Genomic DNA, 24789 nt, shown 5'->3' with positions numbered 1-24789 from the left:
TCCTCTTCTGGATCGTGTAGGGGCGAACTGTCGCTCTTTTCAGTTGCTTGGTTCAGGGACGTGCAGGATCCATGGGTCCTGGAGGTCATAGCTCAGGGTCACAAGATAGGTTTCAAGTCTCAGCCACCCAAGGGCAGTTCCTTCTCTCTCCTGTCTTCCTGACCAGAAAGGAGGGAAGCCTTTCTGGGGTGCGAACGGGATCTGTCCTCTGAGGAGTTATTGTCTCTGTATCTATCGCAGTGAGAGGTTTTGGATACTATTCAAACCTTTTCGTGGTTCCAAAGAAGGAGGAAACTTTCCGTCCGATTTGGAGCTGAAGTGCTTAAACACGTTTTTATATGTCCCCTCGTTCAAGAGGGAGACAATAGGTCCATTCTTCCCCTCGTTTGAGAAGGGCAGTTCATGACAACAATAGATCTGAAGGATGCTCCTTTCATGTACCAATCCTCAAGGACCACTTCCAGTTCCTAGGGTTTGCGTTCTTGACCAGCACTTCCAGTTTATTGATCTTCTGTGTGGTCTAGCTGGTATAGTGGTGAGCATAACTGCCTTACAAGTAGTTGACCCCGATTTGATTCTCAGTCAGCGCAGCATTCTCCAAGAAGTTTTTCAGAGAGTGAACCATTCAGAACCTCTCCTCTGTCTTCTTCGATCCCATGGATGGAAGATAAATCTAGAGAGAGTTCTCTTGTATCGAGTACCAGGGTGGAATTCCCGGGTACTATAAGTCTCCATAGACATGAGAATTTTTCTAACAGTTCAGAGACGTTGCAGGCTAGCTTCAACATCTCTTGCCCTCCAGACCTCCTTAAGGCCATCTGTGGCTTGGTGTATGGAGGTGATTGGTCTCATGGTATCCAGCATGGACATAATTTCCTTTGCCAGGTTTCACCTCAGACTGTTGCAACTGCTCATGCTGAAGCAGTGGAACGGCGATCATTAGGATCTGTCTCAACAGATTTCTCTGGACAACAGATTGAGAGAATCGCTCTGGTGGATCACTTGTCCCAAGGGATGTCCGTCTCAAGACCATCCTGGGTGATTGTGACTACGGTTCTGAGTCTGTCAGGATGGGGAGCTGTTTGGGGTGCCAGGATGGCACATGGCCTAGGGAATCAGGAGGAAAAGCTCCTTTCCGATTGCATTTTGGATCTTCGGGCAATATACAATGCTCTGAAGGCTTGGCCTTTGCTGGGTTTGTCCCAGTTTAACAGATTCCAATCAGACAATATATCCTCGGTGGCTAACATCAACCATCAGGGGGGAACGAGAAGCTCCCTAGCTATGAGGGAAGTATCTCGGATCTGTAGTGGGCGGAGACCCACATTTGTTCGCTGTCAGCGATCCACATTCCGGGGTGGATAACTGGGAAGCGGATTTCCTCAGCAGACAATACTTTAATCCGAGGGATTGGTCTCTCCATCCCGAGTGTTTGCGGAAATTTGCAAGAGGAAGATCTTATGAAGTCTCATTACCAAGTTACCGAGATATGGGTTGAGGTACAGGGATCCTCAGGCGGGGCCTTGGAGGTTTAATCTTATTTATCTTTTACGGCCGTTACCACTTCTTCCTAGTGTAGTGCCTCAAATCAAGCAGGTGTCAGGGATACTGATTGCTCCTTCTTGGCTGCGAATGATAGGGTTCGCCGACTAGTGGGTCTGTCGTTATCTCCTCCTTGGAAGTTACCTTGTTGCAGGGATCTGCTGACCAAGGTCTCTTTGTTCAATCTCCACGCAGTCAGCCTCGGAGATCTAGACATAGATGAACGTGTAGTCCTAGCCAAGAGAGGGTTTCTAAGAGTGTTATTTTTACTCTCATTCAAGCACGTAGCTGATTGCTCATCGCATCTATCTATCTTTCTGCAAGTCCCGTGAGAAGAGGTTTGTTGAGCTTCCTGATGTGCAGTCACTTGTTAAGGCTCTGCTAGGATCAGACCTGTGTTTAGATATAATGCTCCTCCTTGGAGTTTAAATCTTGTTCTTTAGGTTTGCACGGGCTCCGTTGGAGCCTATGAATAAAGTAGATATTAAATTATTGTCTTGGAAGGTTCCTTTTCTACAGGCTTTTGCTTCTGTGTGCAGAGTATCTGTGATTTCTGCCTTGCAATTTGCAAGTTAGGTTTTCAACGTAATTCTGGATGTGGTTTGTGCCTTGAAGTCCTATCTTCATACCACGTTGGAATTTAGACAAACTTCTTTCTCTGTGTGTTCTCTTTCCGGGAAGCGTGGGGGTCAGAGGGCCTCTTCAACTTCCTTATCTTTTTGGCTGAGAAGTGTCCTCTGTTTCGCATTGAGACAGTGAGACATAAGCCTCCTCTGAGGATTACGGCTCATTCAACTAGAGCTGTGACCTCTTCTTGGGCCTTTAAGAATGAGGCTTCTAAGGAGCAGATTTGTAAGGCGGCTACTTGGTCCTCCTTACATACTTTTGCAACATTTTACAAATTTTATGTTTTTGCTTCGGCGGAAGCAGCTTTTGGGAGTAAGGTTCTGCAGGCTGTGGTGCCCTCAGTATAGGGTCTGCCTCCTTTTACCCTCCCGTTTTTTTCATTCAGTGTCCTCTAGAGCTTGGGTATTTGTTCCCACAAGTAATGAATGAAGCAGTGGACTCTCCTCCCATTAAGATGGAAAAGCTAAATTATGCTTACCTGATAATTTAATTTCCATCTGTGGAAGGAGAGTCCACTGCTCCCGCCCGTTTCTCCGGGGGGCGGACCTAAATTTAATATTATTTTCTGGCACTATTTATACCCTAATATTCTCCTACTGTTCCCTGTTCCCTTGGCAGAATGACTGGGGATGAGGGGAGTGGGGGAGGTATTTAAGCCTTTGGCTGGGGTGTCTTTGCCTGCTCCTGGTCGCCAGGTTCTGTATTCCCACAAGTAATGAATGAAGCTGTGAACTCTCCTCCCACAGATGGAAATGAAATTATCAGGTAAGCATAGTTTGTTTTTTATGTGGTTATTTTAAAGGGATACTAAACCCAATTTTTTTCTTGATGATTCAAATAGAACATGTAATTTTAAGCAACATTCTACTTTACTCCAATTATCAATTTTTCTTTGATAAGGTGCTTTGTAATGATTTATGATTAGTCTATTTATTAATTGGCGTGTAATATTTTTTGCACTACAGTTGCAATTTATTTGCCGTTTTTATATACAGAGAATCTGCTATATTTTGGTTATATATACACACTTGAATGCAATGGTCATCCTACAGTATACTCAGTGTATGTGATAGGTCAAGCTAAGATCACATGACATACAATGTAATCATGGACTACCTAGAAATAGTGGATTAACACACAACTAATTTTATCCTCTTGAGAAAGCTCCGCTGTGTCGGAGGGAAATGCGTTGAGGTTTTCAGACCCATCCCGGCCACTGTACAGGTTGCTGTCTGCACTGCCGGGCGGGTCTCTCGAATCCGATTGCCACTGTTTGCTTACCAGCATCAGTGGTTAGCCTTGTGAACGCTTTGGGTATCCTGCAAGTGGACACTATCTACGGACCCTTACTTTCTTGCTATAGCTTTGGATCAGAGACGGTTCTTTGGAGGGAGCTCCATCGTGATATTGTGCTTTTATATATATTTTATCTTCTGTCTTTATTGTGACAATTTTTTTGTATTTTTTTTAGTATATCAAATTTATAGCAAACCAAGGCCTAGATTTGGAGCTTGGCGTTAGCCGTGAAAACCAGCGTTAGAGGCTCCTAACGCTGGTTTTAGGCTAACTCTGGTATTTGGAGTCACTCAAAAAAGGGTCTAACGCTCACTTTTCAGCCGCGACTTTTCCATACCGCAGATCCTCTTACGTAAATTGCGTATCCTATCTTTTCAATGGGATTTTTCTAACTCCGGTATTTAGAGTCGTGTCTGAAGTGAGCGTTAGAAATCTAACGACAAAACTCCAGCCGCAGGAAAAAAGTCCGTAGTTAAGAGCTTTCTGGGCTAACGCCGGTTTATAAAGCTCTTAACTACTGTACTCTAAAGTACACTAACACCCATAAAGTACCTATGTACCCCTAAACCGAGGTCCCCCCACATCGCCGCCACTCGATTAATTTTTTTAACCCCTAATCTGCCGACCGCCAACTACGTTATCCCTATGTACCCCTAATCTGCTGCCCTTAACACCGCCGACCCCTATATTATATTTATTAACCCCTAACCTGCCCCCCACAACGTCTGATCAGCCAATCAGAATATTCCTACCTTAATTCCGATTGGCTAATAGAATCCTATCAGCCAATCAGAATTCGAGGGACGCCATCTTGGATGACGTCATTTAAAGGAACCGTCATTCGTCGTTCAGTCGTCGGCCAGGATGGATGTTCCGCGTCGGAGGTCTTCAGGATGCTGCTGCTCCGCTCCAGATGGATGTCGATAGAAGATGCCGCCTGGATGAAGACTTCAATCAGATGGAAGATCTCTTCTGCCCCGCTTGGATGAAGACTTTAATCGGATGGAAGACCTCTTCTGCCCCGCTTGGATGAAGACTTCTACCAGATCATGGACATCTTCAGCCCCCCGCTTGGGCTTGGATCAGGACATTGGAGGAGCTCTTCAGGACGGATCGGTGAACCTGGTATGGTGAAGATAAGGTAGGAAGATCTTCAGGGGCTTAGTGTTAGGTTTATTTAAGGGGGTTTGGGTTAGATTAGGGGTATGTGGGTGGTGGGTTGTAATGTTGGGGGGGGGTATTGTATGTTTTTTTTACAGGCGAAAGACCTGAACCTCTTGGGGCATGCCTCGCAAAGGGCCCTGTTCAGGGCTGGTAAGGTAAAAGAGCTTTTAACTTTAGTAATTTAGAATAGGGTAGGGCATTTTTTATTTTGGGGGGCTTTGTTGTTTTATTAGGGGGCTTAGAGTAGGTGTAATTAGTTTAAAATTGTTGTAATATTTTTCTTATGTTTGTAAATATTTTTTTATTTTTTGTAACTTAGTTCTTTTTTATTTTTTGTACTTTAGTTAGTTTATTTCATTGTAGTTATTTGTAGATATTGTATTTAATTAATGTATTGATAGTGTAGTGTTAGGTTTAATTGTAGCTAATTGTAGGTATTTTATTGAATTAATTTAATGATAGTATAGTGTTAGGTTTAATTGTAACTTAGGTTAGGATTTATTTTACAGGTAATTTTGTAATTATTTTAACTAGGTAACTATTAAATAGTTCTTAACTATTTAATAGCTATTGTACCTGGTTAAAATAATTACAAAGTTGCCTGTAAAATAAATATAAATCCTAAAATAGCTACAATATAATTATTATTTATATTGTAGCTATATTAGGGTTTATTTTACAGGTAAGTATTTAGCTTTAAATAGGAATAATTTATTTAATAAGAGTTAATTAATTTCGTTAGATTAAAATTATATTTAACTTAGGGGGGTGTTAGTGTTAGGGTTAGACTTAGCTTTAGGGGTTAATAAATTTATTAGAATAGCGGTGAGCTCCGGTCGGCAGATTAGGGGTTAATAATTGAAGTTAGGTGTCGGCGATGTTAGGGAGGGCAGATTAGGGGTTAATACTATTTATTATAGGGTTAGTGAGGCGGATTAGGGGTTAATAACTTTATTATAGTAGCGCTCAGGTCCGCTCGGCAGATTAGGGGTTAATAAGTGTAGGCAGGTGGAGGCGATGTTGTGGGGGCAGATTAGGGGTTAATAAATATAATATAGGGGTCGGCGATGTTAGGGCAGCAGATTAGGGGTACATAGGGATAATGTAAGTAGTGGCGGTTTACGGAGCGGCAGATTAGGGGTTAATAATAATATGCAGGGGTCAGCGATAGCGGGGGCGGCAGAATAGGGGTTAATAAGTGTAAGGTTAGGGGTGTTTAGACTCGGGGTACATGTTAGGGTGTTAGGTGCAGACTTAGGAAGTGTTTACGCATAGCAAACAATGGGGCTGCGTTAGGAGCTGAACGCGGCTTTTTTTGCAGGTGTTTTTTTTTTCAGCTCAAACAGCCCCATTGATTTCTATGGGGGAATCGTGCACGAGCACGTTTTTGAGGCTGGCCGCTTGCGTAAGCAACTCTGGTATCGAGAGTTGAAGCTGCGTTAAAAATGCTCTACGCTCCTTTTTTGGAGCCTAACGCAGCCTTTATGTGGACTCTCAATACCAGAGTTATTTTTATGGTGCGGCCAGAAAAAAACCAGCGTTAGCTACGCGGGTCCTTACCGACAAAACTCTAAATCTAGGCCCAAATAATTCCATTATAACTGCGGTTAGAGACATGAACAGTGCTTATGTATTGTGCATTTCTGTAAAAGGATGCAGGTTGTGGAAAAATGCACACAATAGGGTTTGTATGAATAAAGCTAATGTGCACTTTTAAAGGGTCATTGTACTGTAATATTTTCCCCTTAATGTTTTATCAATGACTTGTTATGGTAGCTGTAGAGTATAAAATATATGGAAAATTGCTCCTTTAGCTTTAATTTTGTACATGAAATATGTGTTTTTGCTGATTGAAGCTTCATTCCATTTCTATACATTAAGGGTTTCTTATCTTATCACTCTCTGTTCCTCTTGCTTCCAGTAGTGCATTGTGTCTCTGGAGCTGACTTCAACTGTGTTTTTATCCCCTTTGCGGCGGTTAAAGGAACGATCTAGTTAAAATTAAACTTTCATGATTCAGATAGGTCATGCGATTTTAAACTACTTTTTCTCTTGTTAAGTGTGTTCAGTCCACGGGTCATCCATTACTTATGGGATATATTCTCCTTCCCAACAGGAAGTTGCAAGAGGATCACCCAAGCAGAGCTGCTATATAGCTCCTCCCCTCACATGTCATACCCAGTCATTCTCTTGCAACCCTCAACAAAGAAGGAGGTCGCGAGAGGAGTTGGAGTTTTTACTTAATTATTCTTCAATCAAAAGTTTGTTATTTTAAAATGACACCGGAGTGTGACGTTTTTTGTATCTCAGGCAGTATTTGGAGAAGAATCTGCCTGCGTTTTTCTATGATCTTAGCAGACTAAGATCCGCTGGCTGTTCTCGACATTCTGAGGAGTAGGGTAACTTCAGAAAGAGGGGAATAGCATGCGGGGTCCCCCGCAAATGAGGTATGTGCAGTACATTATTTTCTGGGAATGGAATTGACTAAGAAAATACTGCTGTTACCCATATGATGTAAGTACAGCCTTAAATGCAGTAGTAGCGACTGGTATCAGGCTGATAAATGTATGCGCAGTTGAGTTATTTTCTAGGGACTAGAATTTGACTGAGAAAATACTGTTCATACTGAAATAATGTTTAAGCCTTATCTGCAGTGGAAGCAACTGGTAGCAGGCTTAGTGATAACTTTGCATGACATTCAAAATGTTGTTTTTAAAACGTTTACTGGCATGTTATTCGTTTTGTGAGGTACTTTGGTGATAAATCTTTTTAGGCATGATTTTTTTCCACATGGCTAACGTATTTTCTGCATAGAAACCGTTATATCAGGTCTCCCGCTGTTGTAATATGAGTGGGAGGGACCTTGTTTTAGCGCCTTGTTGCGCAGTTAAAATTCTAGCACAGTCTTCCTGTTTCTTCCTCCTTGATCCAGGACGTCTCTAGAGAGCTCAGGGGTCTTCAAAATTCGTTTTTGAGGGAGGTAATCAGTCCCAGCAGATCTGTGACAGTGTGTTTGACTGTGATAAAAGCGTTAAATCTTAATTTGATATCCGTTTTTGGGTATTGAGGGGTTAATCATCCTTTTGCTAATGGGTGCAATCCTCTGCTAATTAATACATTTCTCGTTAAGAATTGTTGACTATAACTGAATTAGTTTTCTTTGTTATTCAACTGTGATTTTAAAAGCGCTGCAGCGTTTTTTATATTGCTTGTAAACTTATTGAAAGTGATTTCCAAGCTTGCTAGCTTCATTGCTAGTCTGTTTAAACATGTCTGATACAGAGGAATCTGCTTGTTCATTATGTTCAAAAGCCGATGTGGAGCCCAATAGAAATATGTGTACCAATTGTATTGATATTACTTTGAATAAAAGTCAATCTGTACCGATAAAGAAATTATCACCAGACAACGAGGGGGAAGTTATGCCGTCTAACTCTCCTCACGTGTCAGTACCTGCGTCTCCCGCTCGGGAGGTGCGTAAGATTGAGGCGCCAAGTACATCAAGGCCCTTACAAATCACTTTACATGATATGGCTAATGTTATGAAAGAAGTATTATACAATATGCCCGAATTAAGAGGCAAGCGCGATAGCTCTGGGTTAAGGACAGAGCGCGATGATGACACGAGAGCCATGTCTGATACTGCGTCACAATTTGCAGAACATGAGGACGGTGAGCTTCATTCTGTCGATGACGGTTCTGATCCGGGGAGACCGGATTCAGAAATTTCAAATTTTAAATTTAAGCTTGAGAACCTCCGCGTGTTACTAGGGGAGGTGTTAGCGGCTCTGATTGATTGCGACACGGTGGCAATCCCAGAGAAATTATGTAGGTTGGATAGATACTATGTGGTACCGGTGTGTACTGACGTTTTTCCTATACCAAAAAGGCTTACAGAAATTATTAGTAAGGAGTGGGATAGACCCGGTGTGCCCTTTTCCCCTCCTCCGATATTTAGAAAAATGTTCCCTATAGACGCCACCACACGAGACTTATGGCAGACGGTCCCTAAGGTGGAGGGAGCAGTTTCTACTTTAGCCAAGCGTACCACTATCCCGGTGGAGGATAGCTGTGCTTTCTCAGATCCAATGGATAAAAAATTAGAGGGTTACCTTAAGAAAATGTTTGTTCAACAAGGTTTTATATTGCAGCCTCTTGCATGCATTGCGCCTGTCACGGCTGCAGCGGCATTCTGGTTTGAGTCTCTGGAAGAGGCGATTTGCACAGCACCATTGGATGAGACTTTGAGCAAAGTTAGAACGCTTAAACTGGCTAATGCGTTTGTTTCGGATGCCATAGTGCATTTAACCAAACTTACGGCTAAGAATTCCGGATTCGCCATACAGGCGCGCAGGGCACTATGGCTTAAATCCTGGTCAGCAGATGTAACTTCTAAGTCTAAACTACTTAACATTCCTTTCAAAGGGCAGACCTTATTCGGGCCCGGCTTGAAGGAAATTATTGCTGACATTACGGGAGGTAAGGGCCACACCCTTCCTCAGGACAGGGCCAAATCAAAGGCCAAACAGTCTAATTTTCGTGCCTTTCGTAACTTCAAGGCAGGAGCAGCATCAACTTCCTCCGCTTCAAAACAGGAAGGAACTACTGCTCGTTACAGACAGGGTTGGAAAGGCAACCAGTCATGGAACAAGGGCAAGCAGGCCAGAAAGCCTACTTCCGCCCCTAAGACAGCATGAAGACAGGGCCCCCTCTCCGGAGACAGATCTAGTGGGGGGCAGACTTTCTGTCTTCGCCCAGGCCTGGGCAAGAGATGTACAGGATCCCTGGACGTTGGAGATTATATCTCAGGGATACCTTCTGGATTTCAAAACTTCTCCTCCACAAGGGAGGTTTCATCTGTCAAGGTTATCAACAAACCTAGTAAAGAAAGAGGCATTTCTACAATGTGTACAAGACCTCTTAGTGATGGGAGTGATCCACCCAGTTCCACGAACGGAACGAGGACAAGGGTTTTACTCAAATCTATTTGTGGTTCCCAAAAGAGAGGGAACCTTCAGACCAATCTTAGACTTAAAAATCTTAAACAAATTCCTAAGGGTTCCATCGTTCAAGATGGAAACCATTCGGACCATCCTGCCCATGATCCAAGAGGGTCAATATATGACCACAGTGGACTTAAAGGATGCCTACCTTCACATACCGATTCACAAAGATCATTATCAGTACCTAAGATTTGCCTTTCTAGACAGGCATTACCAGTTTGTAGCTCTTCCCTTCGGGTTAGCTACGGCCCCGAGAATTTTTACAAAGGTTCTGGGCTCACTTCTGGCAGTACTAAGACCACGAGGCATAGCGGTGGCTCCGTACCTAGACGACATTCTGATTCAAGCGTCAAGTTTTAAAAATGCAAAGTCTCATACAGAGATAGTTCTAGCATTTCTGAAGTCGCATGGGTGGAAAGTGAACGTGGAAAAGAGTTCTCTGTTACCGCTCACAAGGGTTCCTTTTCTAGGGACTCTTATAGATTCTGTAGAGATGAAGATTTACCTGACGGAGTCCAGGTTATCAAAGATTCTCAATGCTTGCCGTGCCCTTCACTCCATTCCAAGCCCATCAGTAGCTCAGTGTATGGAAGTAATCGGCTTGATGGTTGCGGCAATGGACATAGTGCCATTTGCGCGCCTGCATCTCAGACCGCTGCAACTATGCATGCTAAGTCAGTGGAACGGGGATTACTCAGATCTGTCCCCTTTGCTAAATCTGGACCAGGAGACTAGAGATTCTCTTCTCTGGTGGTTGTCACGGGTTCATCTGTCCGAAGGAATGACCTTTCGCAGACCAGATTGGACGATTGTAACAACAGATGCCAGCCTTCTAGGCTGGGGAGCAGTCTGGAACTCCCTGAAGGCTCAGGGATCGTGGACTCAGGATGAGAAACTCCTACCAATCAACATTCTAGAATTAAGAGCAATATTCAATGCTCTTCTAGCTTGGCCTCAGTTAGCAACACTGAGGTTCATCAGGTTTCAGTCGGACAACATCACGACTGTGGCTTACATCAATCATCAAGGGGGAACCAGGAGTTCCCTAGCGATGTTGGAAGTCTCGAAGATAATTCGCTGGGCAGAGTCACACTCTTGCCACCTGTCAGCGATCTACATCCCAGGTGTGGAGAACTGGGAAGCGGATTTTCTAAGTCGCCAGACTTTTCATCCGGGGGAGTGGGAACTACACCCGGAGGTATTTGCTCAACTGATTCGTTGTTGGGGCAAACCGGATCTGGATCTTATGGCATCTCGCCAGAACGCCAAGCTTCCTCGTTACGGATCCAGGTCCAGGGACCCAGGAGCGGTGCTGGTAGATGCACTTGCAGCCCCTTGGGTTTTCAACATAGCTTATGTGTTTCCACCTTTTCCGTTGCTACCTCGACTGATTGCCAGGATCAAACAGGAGAGAGCATCGGTGATTCTGATAGCGCATGCGTGGCCACGCAGGACCTGGTATGCAGACCTAGTGGACATGTCGTCCTGTCCACCATGGTCTCTACCTCTGAGGCAGGACCTTCTAATTCAGGGTCCTTTCAACCATCCAAACCTAATTCCTCTGAGGCTGACTGCTTGGAGATTGAACGCTTGATTCTATCAAAGCGTGGGTTTTCGGATTCGGTTATTGATACATTGATACAGGCTCGGAAACCTGTTACCAGAAAAATTTACCATAAGATATGGCGTAAATATTTATATTGGTGTGAATCCAAGAGTTACTCATGGAGTAAGGTTAGGATTCCTAGGATATTGTCTTTTCTACAAGAGGGTTTAGAAAAGGGCTTATCCGCTAGTTCACTAAAGGGACAGATTTCTGCTCTGTCTATTCTTTTACACAAGCGTCTGGCAGGGAATCCAGACGTCCAGGCTTTTTGTCAGGCTTTGGCTAGGATTAAGCCTGTGTTTAAGGCTATTGCTCCTCCGTGGAGCTTAAACTTGGTTCTTAAAGTTCTTCAGGGTGTTCCGTTTGAACCCCTTCATTCCATTGATATTAAGCTTTTATCTTGGAAAGTTCTGTTTTTGATGGCTATTTCCTCGGCTCGAAGAGTCTCGGAGTTATCTGCCTTACATTGTGATTCTCCTTATCTGATCTTTCATTCAGACAAGGTAGTCCTGCATACTAAACCTGGGTTTTTGCCTAAGGTTGTTTCTAACAGGAATATCAATCAAGAGATTGTTGTTCCATCATTGTGTCCTAATCCTTCTTCAAAGAAGGAACGTCTTTTGCATAATCTAGACGTGGCCCGTGCCCTGAAGTTCTACTTACAGGCAACTAAAGATTTTCGACAAACTTCTTCCCTGTTTGTCGTTTACTCTGGACAGAGGAGAGGTCAAAAGGCTTCGGCTACCTCTCTCTCTTTTTGGCTTCGTAGCATAATACGTTTAGCCTATGAGACTGCTGGACAGCAGCCTCCTGAAAGAATTACAGCTCATTCCACTAGAGCTGTGGCTTCCACTTGGGCCTTTAAAAATGAGGCCTCTGTTGAACAGATTTTCAAGGCTGCAACTTGGTCTTCACTTCATACTTTTTCCAAATTTTACAAATTTGACACTTTTGCTTCTTCAGAGGCTGTTTTTGGGAGAAAGGTTCTACAGGCAGTGGTTCCTTCTGTTTAATGTTCCTGCCTTGTCCCTCCCTTCATCCGTGTACTTTAGCTTTGGTATTGGTATCCCATAAGTAATGGATGACCCGTGGACTGAACACACTTAACAAGAGAAAACATAATTTATGCTTACCTGATAAATTTATTTCTCTTGTAGTGTGTTCAGTCCACGGCCCGCCCTGTCTTTTTGAGGCGGGTTCTAAATTATAACTCCAGTCACCACTGCACCCTATAGTTTCTCCTTTCTCGTCTTGTTTCGGTCGAATGACTGGATATGACATGTGAGGGGAGGAGCTATATAGCAGCTCTGCTTGGGTGATCCTCTTGCAACTTCCTGTTGGGGAGGAGAATATATCCCATAAGTAATGGATGACCCGTGGACTGAACACACTACAAGAGAAATAAATTTATCAGGTAAGCATAAATTATTTTTTTAATTTACTTTTATCATCAAATTTGCTTTGTTCTCTTGGTATGCTTTATTAAATGCTAAACCTAGGTAGGTTCATATGCTAATTTCTAAGCCCTTAAAGGCTGCTTCTTATCTCAGTACATTTTGACAGTTTTTCACAGCTAGACAGCGCTAGTTCATGTGTGTTATATAGATAACATTGTGCTCACTCCCATGGAGTTACTTTTGAGTCAGCATTGATTGGCTAAAATGCAAGTCTGTCAAAAGAACTGAAAAAAGGGGGCAGTATGCAGAGGCTTAGATACAGGGTAATCACAGATGTAAAAAATGTATTAATATAACAGTGTTGGTTATGCAAAACTGGGGAATGGGTAATAAAGGGAATATCTATCTTTTTAAACAATAAAAAAATCAGGAGTAGACTGTCTCTTTAAATACAGTTATATACAAACAAAATTATCTAATATATTACACTTTATCTAGGCCTATCTGTCATTCTCTGTTAGAACTTTTATATCCCAGTCATGTAATTTACACCATACTTATGCCATAGGCTGACTATATGGTTAGTGTTGTGCGACTCAGACTTTCCAGTGCTTTATTAAAATGTGTTTGTTGTGCAGTCATTATACAGTACCATGTTGCCAGGGCTTTGGCATTTAACTCTTTGATAACAGGGTTAATTTGTCTACATCGGAACAACAATTTCAATGATGGGATCGGGTCAGGGGGGCGTCTTTATGACGCTAGGCACGCCCTCCAGACCGCGATCGCATCCTGGAAGTGCCGTTGGCTCCAGGACAACCAAATGGTTAGGACGTTCTATTTCTTCCTAACCGCGCTAAAGCCCAGCACGGTTAGGAAGGAATAGAACGTCATAACAGCGTTAAAGGTTAAGTACACTTAATATGTTTGTTTACATATGGAAGAAAATATTCAGATCTGTTTTAGACACACATACAAAAAACCTTTATCCAAACTGGTTGGGACCGGAAAAGATTTGGATTTCGGAATAGTTTGGATTGCAGAATATTAGTATATTTTCACCTGTAAAATAGAACCAATTGTAAATAACAATATCTTATGTCAGTTTGGGCAATTTACATTTCATAATACAGCTTATGCATGCAACCTAAAGGTAGTTTTATGTCATTTTTTAATATTTTTGTATACACAGTAGCATCATAAAGATTGTACAGTACTATAATAACAAAGGTAATAGTTGTTTTAAATAAATATAGACTAGTATTTGCATTCTAGAACACACAAAAAAAAAAAAAAAGACTCAGGCAGAGAATATTGGGACATAAAAAAAGGATCACCTTAGCCTAGTTTGGCGCTTTCCTTGTTTAATATTTATAGGTGTGATTTTGCACAAATTAATTTCGGGGATCTATATTAGGAGAGCTGGTAGTTTTGGAATCATAGGCGCTAGATAACTCCTTTTTATATTTCTTTTGCAGGGCAACAGCCATTCTTGGATATTTACCACAGGAGCTCTTAGGAACGTCTTGCTATGAGTATTTTCATCAAGATGATATAGTCCATCTCGCTGAATGCCATAGACAAGGTAACCGCATGTATTTTTTGTACAGTTAACGTTAAGCATATGCTAATTTCCCCAGTAATTAAAAAAATAGAAAGTTAAGCAGACACCAGAAATATGGAATAAAAGGGTAAGGTAGTTAAAAGTTTATGTTAACAAATTAATGAATTAACATAAAAAAAAACAAATATGCCCTTTTGCGCTGTGACTTACATCTATAGCTGCAGTTTTTCAGGTAAGGCAATAATTGGTTTAATAGAAATGATCTATACAGAGGTAGCCCAATCACCTTGTACTGAAGCAGGACATCATTTTAACTATAATAATCTAATATCAGTACAAAGTATATAAGGGGAGAGAAGGTTGAATAATGGCAATGGCGAGAATAGGCAGGCTGAAGTTCTCATCCTTCTGTGTAAAGTTACTGTGTCAACACCTATTCATCAGTGTAATGCGTTGCAAAAAGAAGTGTTCCTGGATACCTTCCTGTCTGCTGAACACTTCCTTCATCCAGTCTGCAGCTACAAAATGAAATGCAGAACTTAAAACTAGATGCAAAAATACAGGTAAACTGCTAAGTGTTACTAGAATCCATGCCAACGCCTTTTCTTACACTTTAAAAACTGAAACTGAAAACCATACCAGAAAACAGGCTATAGTAACACAAATATAAAGCAGGTTTCCACTTAATGTATATCGGTTTTTGCACTCAGAGAAACCAATCAAAATCTATTATAGATCCTCAATAAGTTAACTAAGCACCCGCTCAATCTACAGATAGCTCAGTGCTGATGCTCTGAACATGATGAAATTAATTTAACATAGCACGTCTTGCTTGCCGTCAGTCTGTCCGCACAACGTATAATCTATTACTTTGCTACATTCCATAGCAAAACCATTTAAAGGAGTACGTTGGGTTGAAAAATACCCAATACATAGGAAGAGGAGACTAAAACATTGTTTACAGATGCTGCTTGTGCAATGCAAAAAAAGATAGGTGGCTGTCTTGAGTACAATGATTTTGTCTTCAGCTAGGTAAAATTAAGCTTTACAAATAGTGCAGTGGGTTGATACCTTTAGAAAGTGATAGTAGGTTATAGCATATTTTGAAGCCAGATGTATACAACTAGTAGGAGAAGCCTTGGAAGACCTGTGTACCAATATTTAGGTGTGAATGGGGAATGAGCAAGAAAAAGTCACAAAATCCAAAATAGGCAAGAAGTTATGTAGGTTCTCTGCAGTTAGATAAGGTCTGTCCAGTGGACTTTTAAATTGCAAATACCCAAAGTCCACAAGAGTAGGTGCACCAGCAAATAAGATTCCAAGAAACTTTATTTAATATGGATCAAAGCCACAGGTCATACGTTTGGGATATAGCCTGAAAGATGATTTAAGGGCTTTGTCCCAACATGTTTTTCCTGTGGCTTTTGTCCAAGAAAAGGTTTCTTGGACTTTTTTTTATTTTTTAATTTGACGATGCAGCTATCATTGTAGACTTTACTAAATGATCAAGAAAATCATTCTCTTGATATTTAGTGACTTTCAAATAATCTAAGAAGACAAGAAGAGACAGAAGCGCCACATGGCCCAATATTGTCTGGTCCAGAAAATAAATATATGTGAATATTCAGTATAAACTCACATTTAGAAAAGCACCTCAGTTGGTGCTATTGCAGCAGTCTGGGATTTCTATTAGTCACCCAAGAGACCAAATTCCGTTGTGGATGTGATGTCTAGATGAACAACACAAAGGGACAAAGGTGCCTATATGGCCTAGTATTGTCTTGACAAATATGAGTTAATGAGTTATTAAGATGGGTACTCACATTTGTTGTAGCATCTCCTTTGATGCTATAGAGGCAGAATGGGATCAATATGGTCACCCACCAGACTTAATCATGTGTTTGCAGGATACCAGAAAAACCAGGAGCCTCCAGTGATTCAGGGAGAGGCCTAGCGCAATAGGCTCCTCTCAGCAAAAAATAGTGAGGTAACAAAGAGAGATAGCAAGTGTCCCAATATAAAAACAGAGTTTTTATTAAAAAATGTAAAAACAAAGCTACGCGTTTCTCAGCTCAAGGCTGTTTCATCAGCTCAGCCTTGAGCTGAGAAACGCGTAGCTTTGTTTTTACATTTTTTAATAAAAACTCTGTTTTTATATTGGGACACTTGCTATCTGTCTTTGTTACCTCACTATTTTTTGCTGAGAGGAGCCTATTGCGCTAGGCCTCTCCCTGAATCACTGGAGGCTCCTGGTTTTTCTGGTATCCTGCAAACACATGATTTAGTCTGGTGGGTGACCATATTGATCCCATTCTGCCTCTATAGCATCAAAGGAGATGCTACAACAAATGTGAGTACCCATCTTAATAACTCATTAACTCATATTTGTCAAGACAATACTAGGCCATATAGGCACCTTTGTCCCTTTGTGTTGTTCATCTAGACATCACATCCACAACGGAATTTGGTCTCCTGGGTGACTAATAGAAATCCCAGACTGCTGCAATAGCACCAACTGAGGTGCTTTTCTAAATGTAAGTTTATACTGAATATTCACACATATTTATTTTCTGGACCAGACAATATTGGGCCATGTGGCGCTTCTGTCTCTTCTTGTCTTCTTAGATTGCTGTTCTGGAGCCCGGCCTGGATCTTCACAGATAGCTGCCTGTGCCCATCCCAGTGACTATATATCACCTATACCACCATCATCATCATAGGACCTACTGTCTTCCACTAATTGGACTTATATATCTACTCAGTGGTTACTCCACACTTGAGTGTTGGAATTTTTGTATACTCCTGTATTTTGGCTGGTTATATATCTTTTTTTACATCTTTCTCCTAGGAGGTATATGGGAGTTACAACACTACCATTAATAACGCTGTTTTACATTTAACACTCACTGCCATATTTTGTCCTCCCTCTAGGAGGTCTGTGTGTTTATATACATATATATATACTCTATAGACATAGTATTATCCTCACTGAGGGGAATAACATAATTTATGTAAGAACTTACCTGATAAATTCATTTCTTTCATATTAGCAAGAGTCCATGAGCTAGTGACGTATGGGATATACATTCCTACCAGGAGGGGCAAAGTTTCCCAAACCTCAAAATGCCTATAAATACACCCCTCACCACACCCACAATTCAGTTTAACGAATAGCCAAGAAGTGGGGTGATAAAAAAAGTGCGAAAGCATATAAAATAAGGAATTGGAATAATTGTGCTTTATACAAAAATCATAACCACCCCAAAAAAAGGGCGGGCCTCATGGACTCTTGCTAATATGAAAGAAATGAATTTATCAGGTAAGTTCTTACATAAATTATGTTTTCTTTCATGTAATTAGCAAGAGTCCATGAGCTAGTGACGTATGGGATAATGATTACCCAAGATGTGGATCTTTCCACGCAAGAGTCACTAGAGAGGGAGGGATAAAATAAAGACAGCCAATTCCTGCTGAAAATAATCCACACCCAAAATAAAGTTTAATGAAAAACATAAGCAGAAGATTCAAACTGAAACCGCTGCCTGAAGTACTTTTCTACCAAAAACTGCTTCAGAAGAAGAAAATACATCAAAATGATAGAATTTAGTAAAAGTATGCAAAGAGGACCAAGTTGCTGCTTTGCAAATCTGATCAATCGAAGCTTCATTCCTAAACGCCCAGGAAGTAGAAACTGACCTAGTAGAAAGAGCTGTAATCCTTTGAGGCGGAGTTTTACCCGACTCAACATAGGCAAGATGAATTAAAGATTTCAACCAAGATGCCAAAGAAATGGCAGAAGCTTTCTGGCCTTTTCTAGAACCGGAAAAGATAACAAATAAACTATAAGTCTTTCGGAAAGACTTAGTAGCTTCAACATAATATTTCAAAGCTCTAACAACATCCAAAGAATGCAATTATTTCTCCTTAGAATTCTTAGGATTAGGACATAATGAAGGAACCACAATTTCTCTACTAATGTTGTTAGAATTCACAACTTTAGGTAAAAATTCAAAAGAAGTTCGCAACACTGCCTTATCCTGATGAAAAATCAGAAAAGGAGACTCACAAGAAAGAGCAGATAATTCAGAAACTCTTCTGGCAGAAGAGATTGCCAAAAGGAACAAAACTTTCCAAGAAAGTAATTTAATGTCCAATGAATGCATAGGTTCAAACGGAGGAGCTTGAAGAGCCCCCAGAACCAAATTCAAACTCCAAGGAGGAGAAATTGACTTAATGACAGGTTTTATACGAACCAAAGCTTGTACAAAACAATTAATATCAGGAAGATTAGCAATCTTTCTGTGAAAAAGAACAGAAAGAGCAGAGATTTGTCCTTTCAAAGAACTTGCGGATAAACCTTTATCTAAACCATCCTGAAGAAACTGTAAAATTCTCGGAATTCTAAAAGAATGCCAAGAAAAATGATGAGAAAGACACCAAGAAATATAAGTCTTCCAGACTCTATAATATATCTCTCTGGATACAGATTTACGAGCCTGTAACATAGTATTAATCACAGAGTCAGAGAAACCTCTTTGACCAAGAATCAAGCGTTCAATCTCCATACCTTTAAATTTAAGGATTTGAGATCCTGATGGAAAAAAGGACCTTGCGACAGAAGGTCTGGTCGTAGCGGAAGAGTCCACGGATGGCAAGAGGCCATCCGGACAAGATCCGCATACCAAAACCTGTGAGGCCATGCCGGAGCTACCAGCAGAACAAACGAGCATTCCTTCAGAATCTTGGAGATTACTCTTGGAAGAAGAACTAGAGGCGGAAAGATATAAGCAGGATGATACTTCCGCCTGAGGATCCCGGGATCTGGACAGATACCTGGGAAGTTTCTTGTTTAGATGAGACGCCATCAGATCTATTTCTGGAAGCTCCCATATTTGAACAATCTGAAGAAATACCTCTGGGTGAAGAGACCATTCGCCCGGATGCAACGTTTGGCGACTGAGATAATCCGCTTCCCAATTGTCTATACCTGGGATATGAACCGCAGATATTAGACAGGAGCTGGATTCCGCCCAAACCAGAATTCGAGATACTTCTTTCATAGCCAGAGGACTGTGAGTCCCTCCTTGATGATTGATGTATGCCACAGTAGTGACATTGTCTGTCTGAAAACAAATGAACGATTCTCTCTTCAGAAGAGGCCAAAACTGAAGAGCTCTGAAAATTGCACGGAGTTCCAAAATATTGATCGGTAATCTCACCTCCTGAGATTCCCAAACTCCTTGTGCTGTCAGAGATCCCCACACAGCTCCCCAACCTGTGAGACTTGCATCTGTTGAAATTACAGTCCAGGTCGGAAGCACAAAAGAAGCCCCCTGAATTAAACGATGGTGATCTGTCCACCACGTTAGAGAGTGTCGTTCAATCGGTTTTAAAGATATTAATTGAGATATCTTTGTGTAATCCTTGCACCATTGATTCAGCATACAGAGCTGAAGAGGTCGCATGTGAAAACGAGCAAAGGGGATCGCGTCCGATGCAGCAGTCATAATACCTAGAATTTCCATGCATAAGGCTACCGAAGGGAATGATTGTGACTGAAGGTTTCGACAAGCCGAAATCAATTTTAGACGTCTCTTGTCTGTTAAAGACAGAGTCATGGACACTGAATCTATCTGGAAACCCAGAAAGGTTACCCTTGTCTGAGGAATCAATGAACTTTTTGGTGAATTGATCCTCCAACCATGATCTTGAAGAAACAACACAAGTCGATTCGTATGAGATTCTGCTAAATGTAAAGACTGAGCAAGTACCAAGATATCGTCCAAATAAGGAAATACCACAATACCCTGTTCTCTGATTACAGACAGAAGGGCACCGAGAACCTTTGTAAAAATTATTGGAGCTGTAGCTAGGCCAAACGGCAGAGCCACAAACTGGTAATGCTTGTCCAGAAAAGAGAATCTCAGGAACTGATAATGATCTGGATGAATCGGAATATGCAGATATGCATCCTGTAAATCTATTGTGGACATATAATGCCCTTGCTGAACAACAGGCAAGATAGTCCTTACAGTTACCATTTTGAATGTTGGTATCCTTACATAACGATTCAATATTTTTAGATCCAGAACTGGTCTGAAGGAATTCTCCTTCTTTTGTACAATGAAGAGATTTGAATAAAACCCCATCCCCTGTTCCAGAACTGGAACTGGCATAATTACTCCAGCCAACTCTAGATCTGAAACACAATTCAGAAATGCTTGAGCTTTCACTGGATTTACTGGGACACGGGAAAGAAAAAATCTCTTTGCAGGAGGTCTCATCTTGAAACCAATTCTGTACCCTTCTGAAACAATGTTCTGAATCCAAAGATTGTGAACAGAATTGATCCAAATTTCTTTGAAAAAACGTAACCTGCCCCCTACCAGCTGAGCTGGAATGAGGGCCGCACCTTCATGTGGACTTAGAAGCAGGCTTTGCCTTTCTAGAAGGCTTGGATTTATTCCAGACTGGAGATGGTTTCCAAACTGAAACTGCTCCTGAGGATGAAGGATCAGGCTTTTGTTCTTTGTTGAAACGAAAGGAACGAAAACGATTATTAGCCCTGTTTTTACCCTTAGATTTTTTATCCTGTGGTAAAAAAGTTCCTTTCCCACCAGTAACAGTTGAGATAATAGAATCCAACTGAGAACCAAATAATTTGTTACCCTGGAAAGAAATGGAAAGTAGAGTTGATTTAGAAGCCATATCAGCATTCCAAGTTTTAAGCCATAAAGCTCTTCTAGCTAGAATAGCTAGAGACATAAACCTGACATCAACTCTGATAATATCAAAGATGGCATCACAGATAAAATTATTAGCATGCTGAAGAAGAATAATAATATTATGAGAATCATGATCTGTTACTTGTTGTGCTAAAGTCTCCAACCAAAAAGTTGAAGCTGCAGCAACATCAGCCAATGATATAGCAGGTCTAAGAAGATTACCTGAACACAGATAAGCTTTTCTTAGAAATGATTCAATTTTCCTATCTAAAGGATCTTTAAACGAAGTACCATCCGACGTAGGAATAGTAGTACGTTTAGCAAGGGTAGAAATAGCCCCATCGACTTTAGGGATTTTGTCCCAAAATTCTAATCTGTCAGACGGCACAGGATATAATTGCTTAAAACGTTTAGAAGGAGTAAATGAATTACCCAATTTATCCCATTCTCTGGAAATTACTTCAGAAATAGCATTAGGAACAGGAAAAACTTCTGGAATAACCACAGGAGATTTAAATACCTTATCTAAACGTTTAGAATTAGTATCAAGAGGACCAGAATCCTCTATTTCTAAAGCAATTAGTACTTCTTTAAGTAAAGAACGAATAAATTCCATTTTAAATAAATATGAAGATTTATCAGCATCAATCTCTGAGACAGAATCCTCTGAACCAGAAGAGTCATCAGAATCAGAATGATGATGTTCATTTAAAAATTCATCTGTAGAGAGAGAAGTTTTAAAAGATTTTTTATGTTTACTAGAAGGAGAAATAACAGACATAGCCTTCTTGATGGATTCAGAAACAAAATCTCTTATGTTATCAGGAACATTCTGCACCTTAGATGTTGAAGGAACTGCAACAGGCAATGGTACATTACTAAAGGAAATATTATCTGCTTTAACAAGTTTGTCATGACAATTAATACAAACAACAGCCGGAGGAATAGCTACCAAAAGTTTACAGCAGATACACTTAGCTTTGGTAGTTCCAGCACTAGACAGCGATTTTCCTGAAGTATCTTCTGACTCAGATGCAACGTGAGACATCTTGCAATATGTAAGAGAAAAAACAACATATAAAGCAAAATTGATCAAATTCCTTAAATGACAGTTTCAGGAATGGGAAAAAATGCCAATAAACAAGCTTCTAGTAACCAGAAGCAAAGAAAAAATGAGACTGAAATAATGTGGAGACAAAAGCGACGCCCACATTATTTGGCGCCTAAATGCTTTTTGGCGCCAAAAATGACGCCACATCCAGAACGCCGACATTTTTGGCGCAAAAGGACGTCAAAAAATGACGCAACTTCTGGCGACACGTATGACGCCGGAAACAGAAAAGATTTTTTGCGCCAAAAAAGTCAGCGCCAAAAATGACGCAATAAAATGAAGCATTTTCAACCCCCCGCGAGCCTAACAGCCCACAGGGAAAAAGGGTCAAATTTTAAGGTAAGAAAAAAATTGATTCAAATGCATTATCCCAAATATGAAACTGACTGTCTGAAAATAAGGAATGTTGAACATCCTGAGTCAAGGCAAATAAATGTTTGAATACATATATTTAGAACTTTATAAATAAAGTGCCCAACCATAGCTTAGAGTGTCACAGAAAATAAGATTTACTTACCCCAGGACACTCATCTACATGTTTGTAGAAAGCCAAACCAGTACTGAAATGAAAATCAGCAGAGGTAATGGTATATAAATAAGGGTATATCGTCGATCTGAAAAGGGAGGTAAGAGATGAATCTCTACGACCGATAACAGAGAACCTATGAAATAGACCCCGTAGAAGGAGATCACTGCATTCAAATAGGCAATACTCTCCTCACATCCCTCTGACATTCACTGCACGCTGAGAGGAAAACCGGGCTCCAACTTGCTGCGGAGCGCATATCAACGTAGAATCTAGCACAAACTTACTTCACCACCTCCATAGGAGGCAAAGTTTGTAAAAACTGAATTGTGGGTGTGGTGAGGGGTGTATTTATAGGCACTTTGAGGTTTGGGAAACTTTGCCCCTCCTGGTAGGAATGTATATCCCATACGTCACTAGCTCATGGACTCTTGCTAATTACATGAAAGAAATATCAATTGGGTAACTATCACCTATATAGTCCCCTGATATTCTTGATAGGGCGCCCCCTACGTTCTTTTGCATTTACTTTCAAATAATACTTCAGTACTCTTAAGTTATTTGATTTGTGTAGAAAAGCATTTTATTTTTAGTTTAAATAAATTATTATCAGTTATTTGTTGAGTGCCAACAGCGCTAAAATATGGTATATCTCAAAATTAGTATTCAAAGCGGTAAACACCGATTAGTTCTCCATTTAGTTTTGTCCTAATGGAATAGAAAAAAAATATAAATACAAACTAATTTACATTTATTATTATTATTTTAGAATAGCTCTGAACGTAGATAATTTTACCAGGATAGTCTTGAATGCCAATGGCATAAAATACAGAATAATGATGTAGAACCTGCAAAACTAAATTTAAATGCCATGGTGGAGTGAAACAAACACAGAAAATGTATTTCTTAGTCTTGAAAGGACAATTATTTACAGTCCTCTTCAAGGAAAATAATAAAAGACCTGGGATTTGAGAAGTCAAATAAAGAGGTTAATTCTATATTGACACTGAGGAATCTGGTAGTGCTCTAAAAAAGAACTGATAATAATAAATAATAATAATGCTGCCCTGAAGGAAATCTATGCTCTCTTGGATGGACCAAGAAGACCAGTGGTGTTCACTTTCTTCATATCCTCTTGAAATGATAAAGGGGCTGTCAACAAAGAGTGGGTCATATGTGGTTACAGTAACTTTTATTTAGATTGTACAAAAATGTCATCAAAAGTAGTGACTTCTTCTTAAGGCATCCAATTGGTAAAGATTTATATTTTATAGTAGTTTTATCCTACTTCCAGAATGTGTTACCTAGCACCAGTCCCCTAGTCGTTCTAATATTTGTAATGACCTCATTTACAAATAATACAAGACAAAAAAAATACATTCAAATCATATATTTTATTAAACTAATCAACCTATTAGCTGAAAAGAAAAATTATTTCTAAATGATATGGTATTAATCTTTCATTAGGATGTAAACTGGGGGATTACATAGAAATTAAATATTTAAACCATATTTGTATCTCATCCAGAGCTTTATTACATAGAAATGTCATATATATTTTCATTATACAGTATAGTTTAGATATAATCTAAATTGCATAGGCAGACCATATATAAGGATGTACTAATTTAACATTTCAGCATATTTATAATTTAAAGGGACAGTGTAGTGAAAACAAAAGAGGATGTTTAATAAAAGAATTACCGGTATGTGTATGTAAAGCCCTTAAAAATAAGTGAAACTTTGCTGGGTTTATATTTAGTAGACGTGTATTCTGCAGTTTTGTTAACTGCCGAATGTAGACGTAGTCAGAAGCTCGCAGAAATCGACTCTTTTCGGAGCCGGATTTCTTCTTGTGAAAGAACAACACTAAGATCTGTACAAATCCAGATCTTAGTGTGTTTCACTTTCACAAGAAGAAATCCGTCTGCCGAATGCACATGTCCAGGGCCGCCATCAGGGGGTGACAGGGGTGACTCCTGTCAGGGGCCCAATGGGCCAGGGGGGGCCCCATGAGGCAAGAACTAAAAAAAAAAAAATATATATTTTTTTTTTTTTTTTTTTTAATTTTGGCAGCCACCAGTGGGTACTACAGCAGAGTGCTAATTGAGCATGGGAAATGTTATTACAAGGAGTAAAGTATTAGTATTTGAGAGGATTTTTGAGTGTGCACTAAACCACTATGCACAGTGTGAGACAGATTAGGCACTTTGTTTGTACAGTTTGTG

At 40.4% G+C, this 24789-nt stretch overlaps 1 protein-coding gene across 1 annotated transcript in view; it reads left to right on the top strand.

Moving 5' to 3' along the window:
* The window catches only part of BMAL1 (basic helix-loop-helix ARNT like 1), a 274533-nt gene that overhangs the window by 178727 nt on the left and 71017 nt on the right, over positions 1–24789 (top strand). Inside the window, exon 13 of the mRNA XM_053720246.1 lies at positions 14114–14220. Coding sequence (XP_053576221.1) covers positions 14114–14220 — 107 coding nt within the window. The remainder of the gene's footprint in view (positions 1–14113; positions 14221–24789) is intronic.

The sequence above is a fragment of the Bombina bombina genome, chromosome 7, assembly GCF_027579735.1.
Source record: "Bombina bombina isolate aBomBom1 chromosome 7, aBomBom1.pri, whole genome shotgun sequence".
In the NCBI taxonomy this organism is placed as follows: Eukaryota; Metazoa; Chordata; class Amphibia; order Anura; family Bombinatoridae; genus Bombina; species Bombina bombina.
The sequence above is the reverse complement of the archived record's forward strand: the minus strand, read 5'-3'. Positions and strand labels throughout refer to the sequence as shown.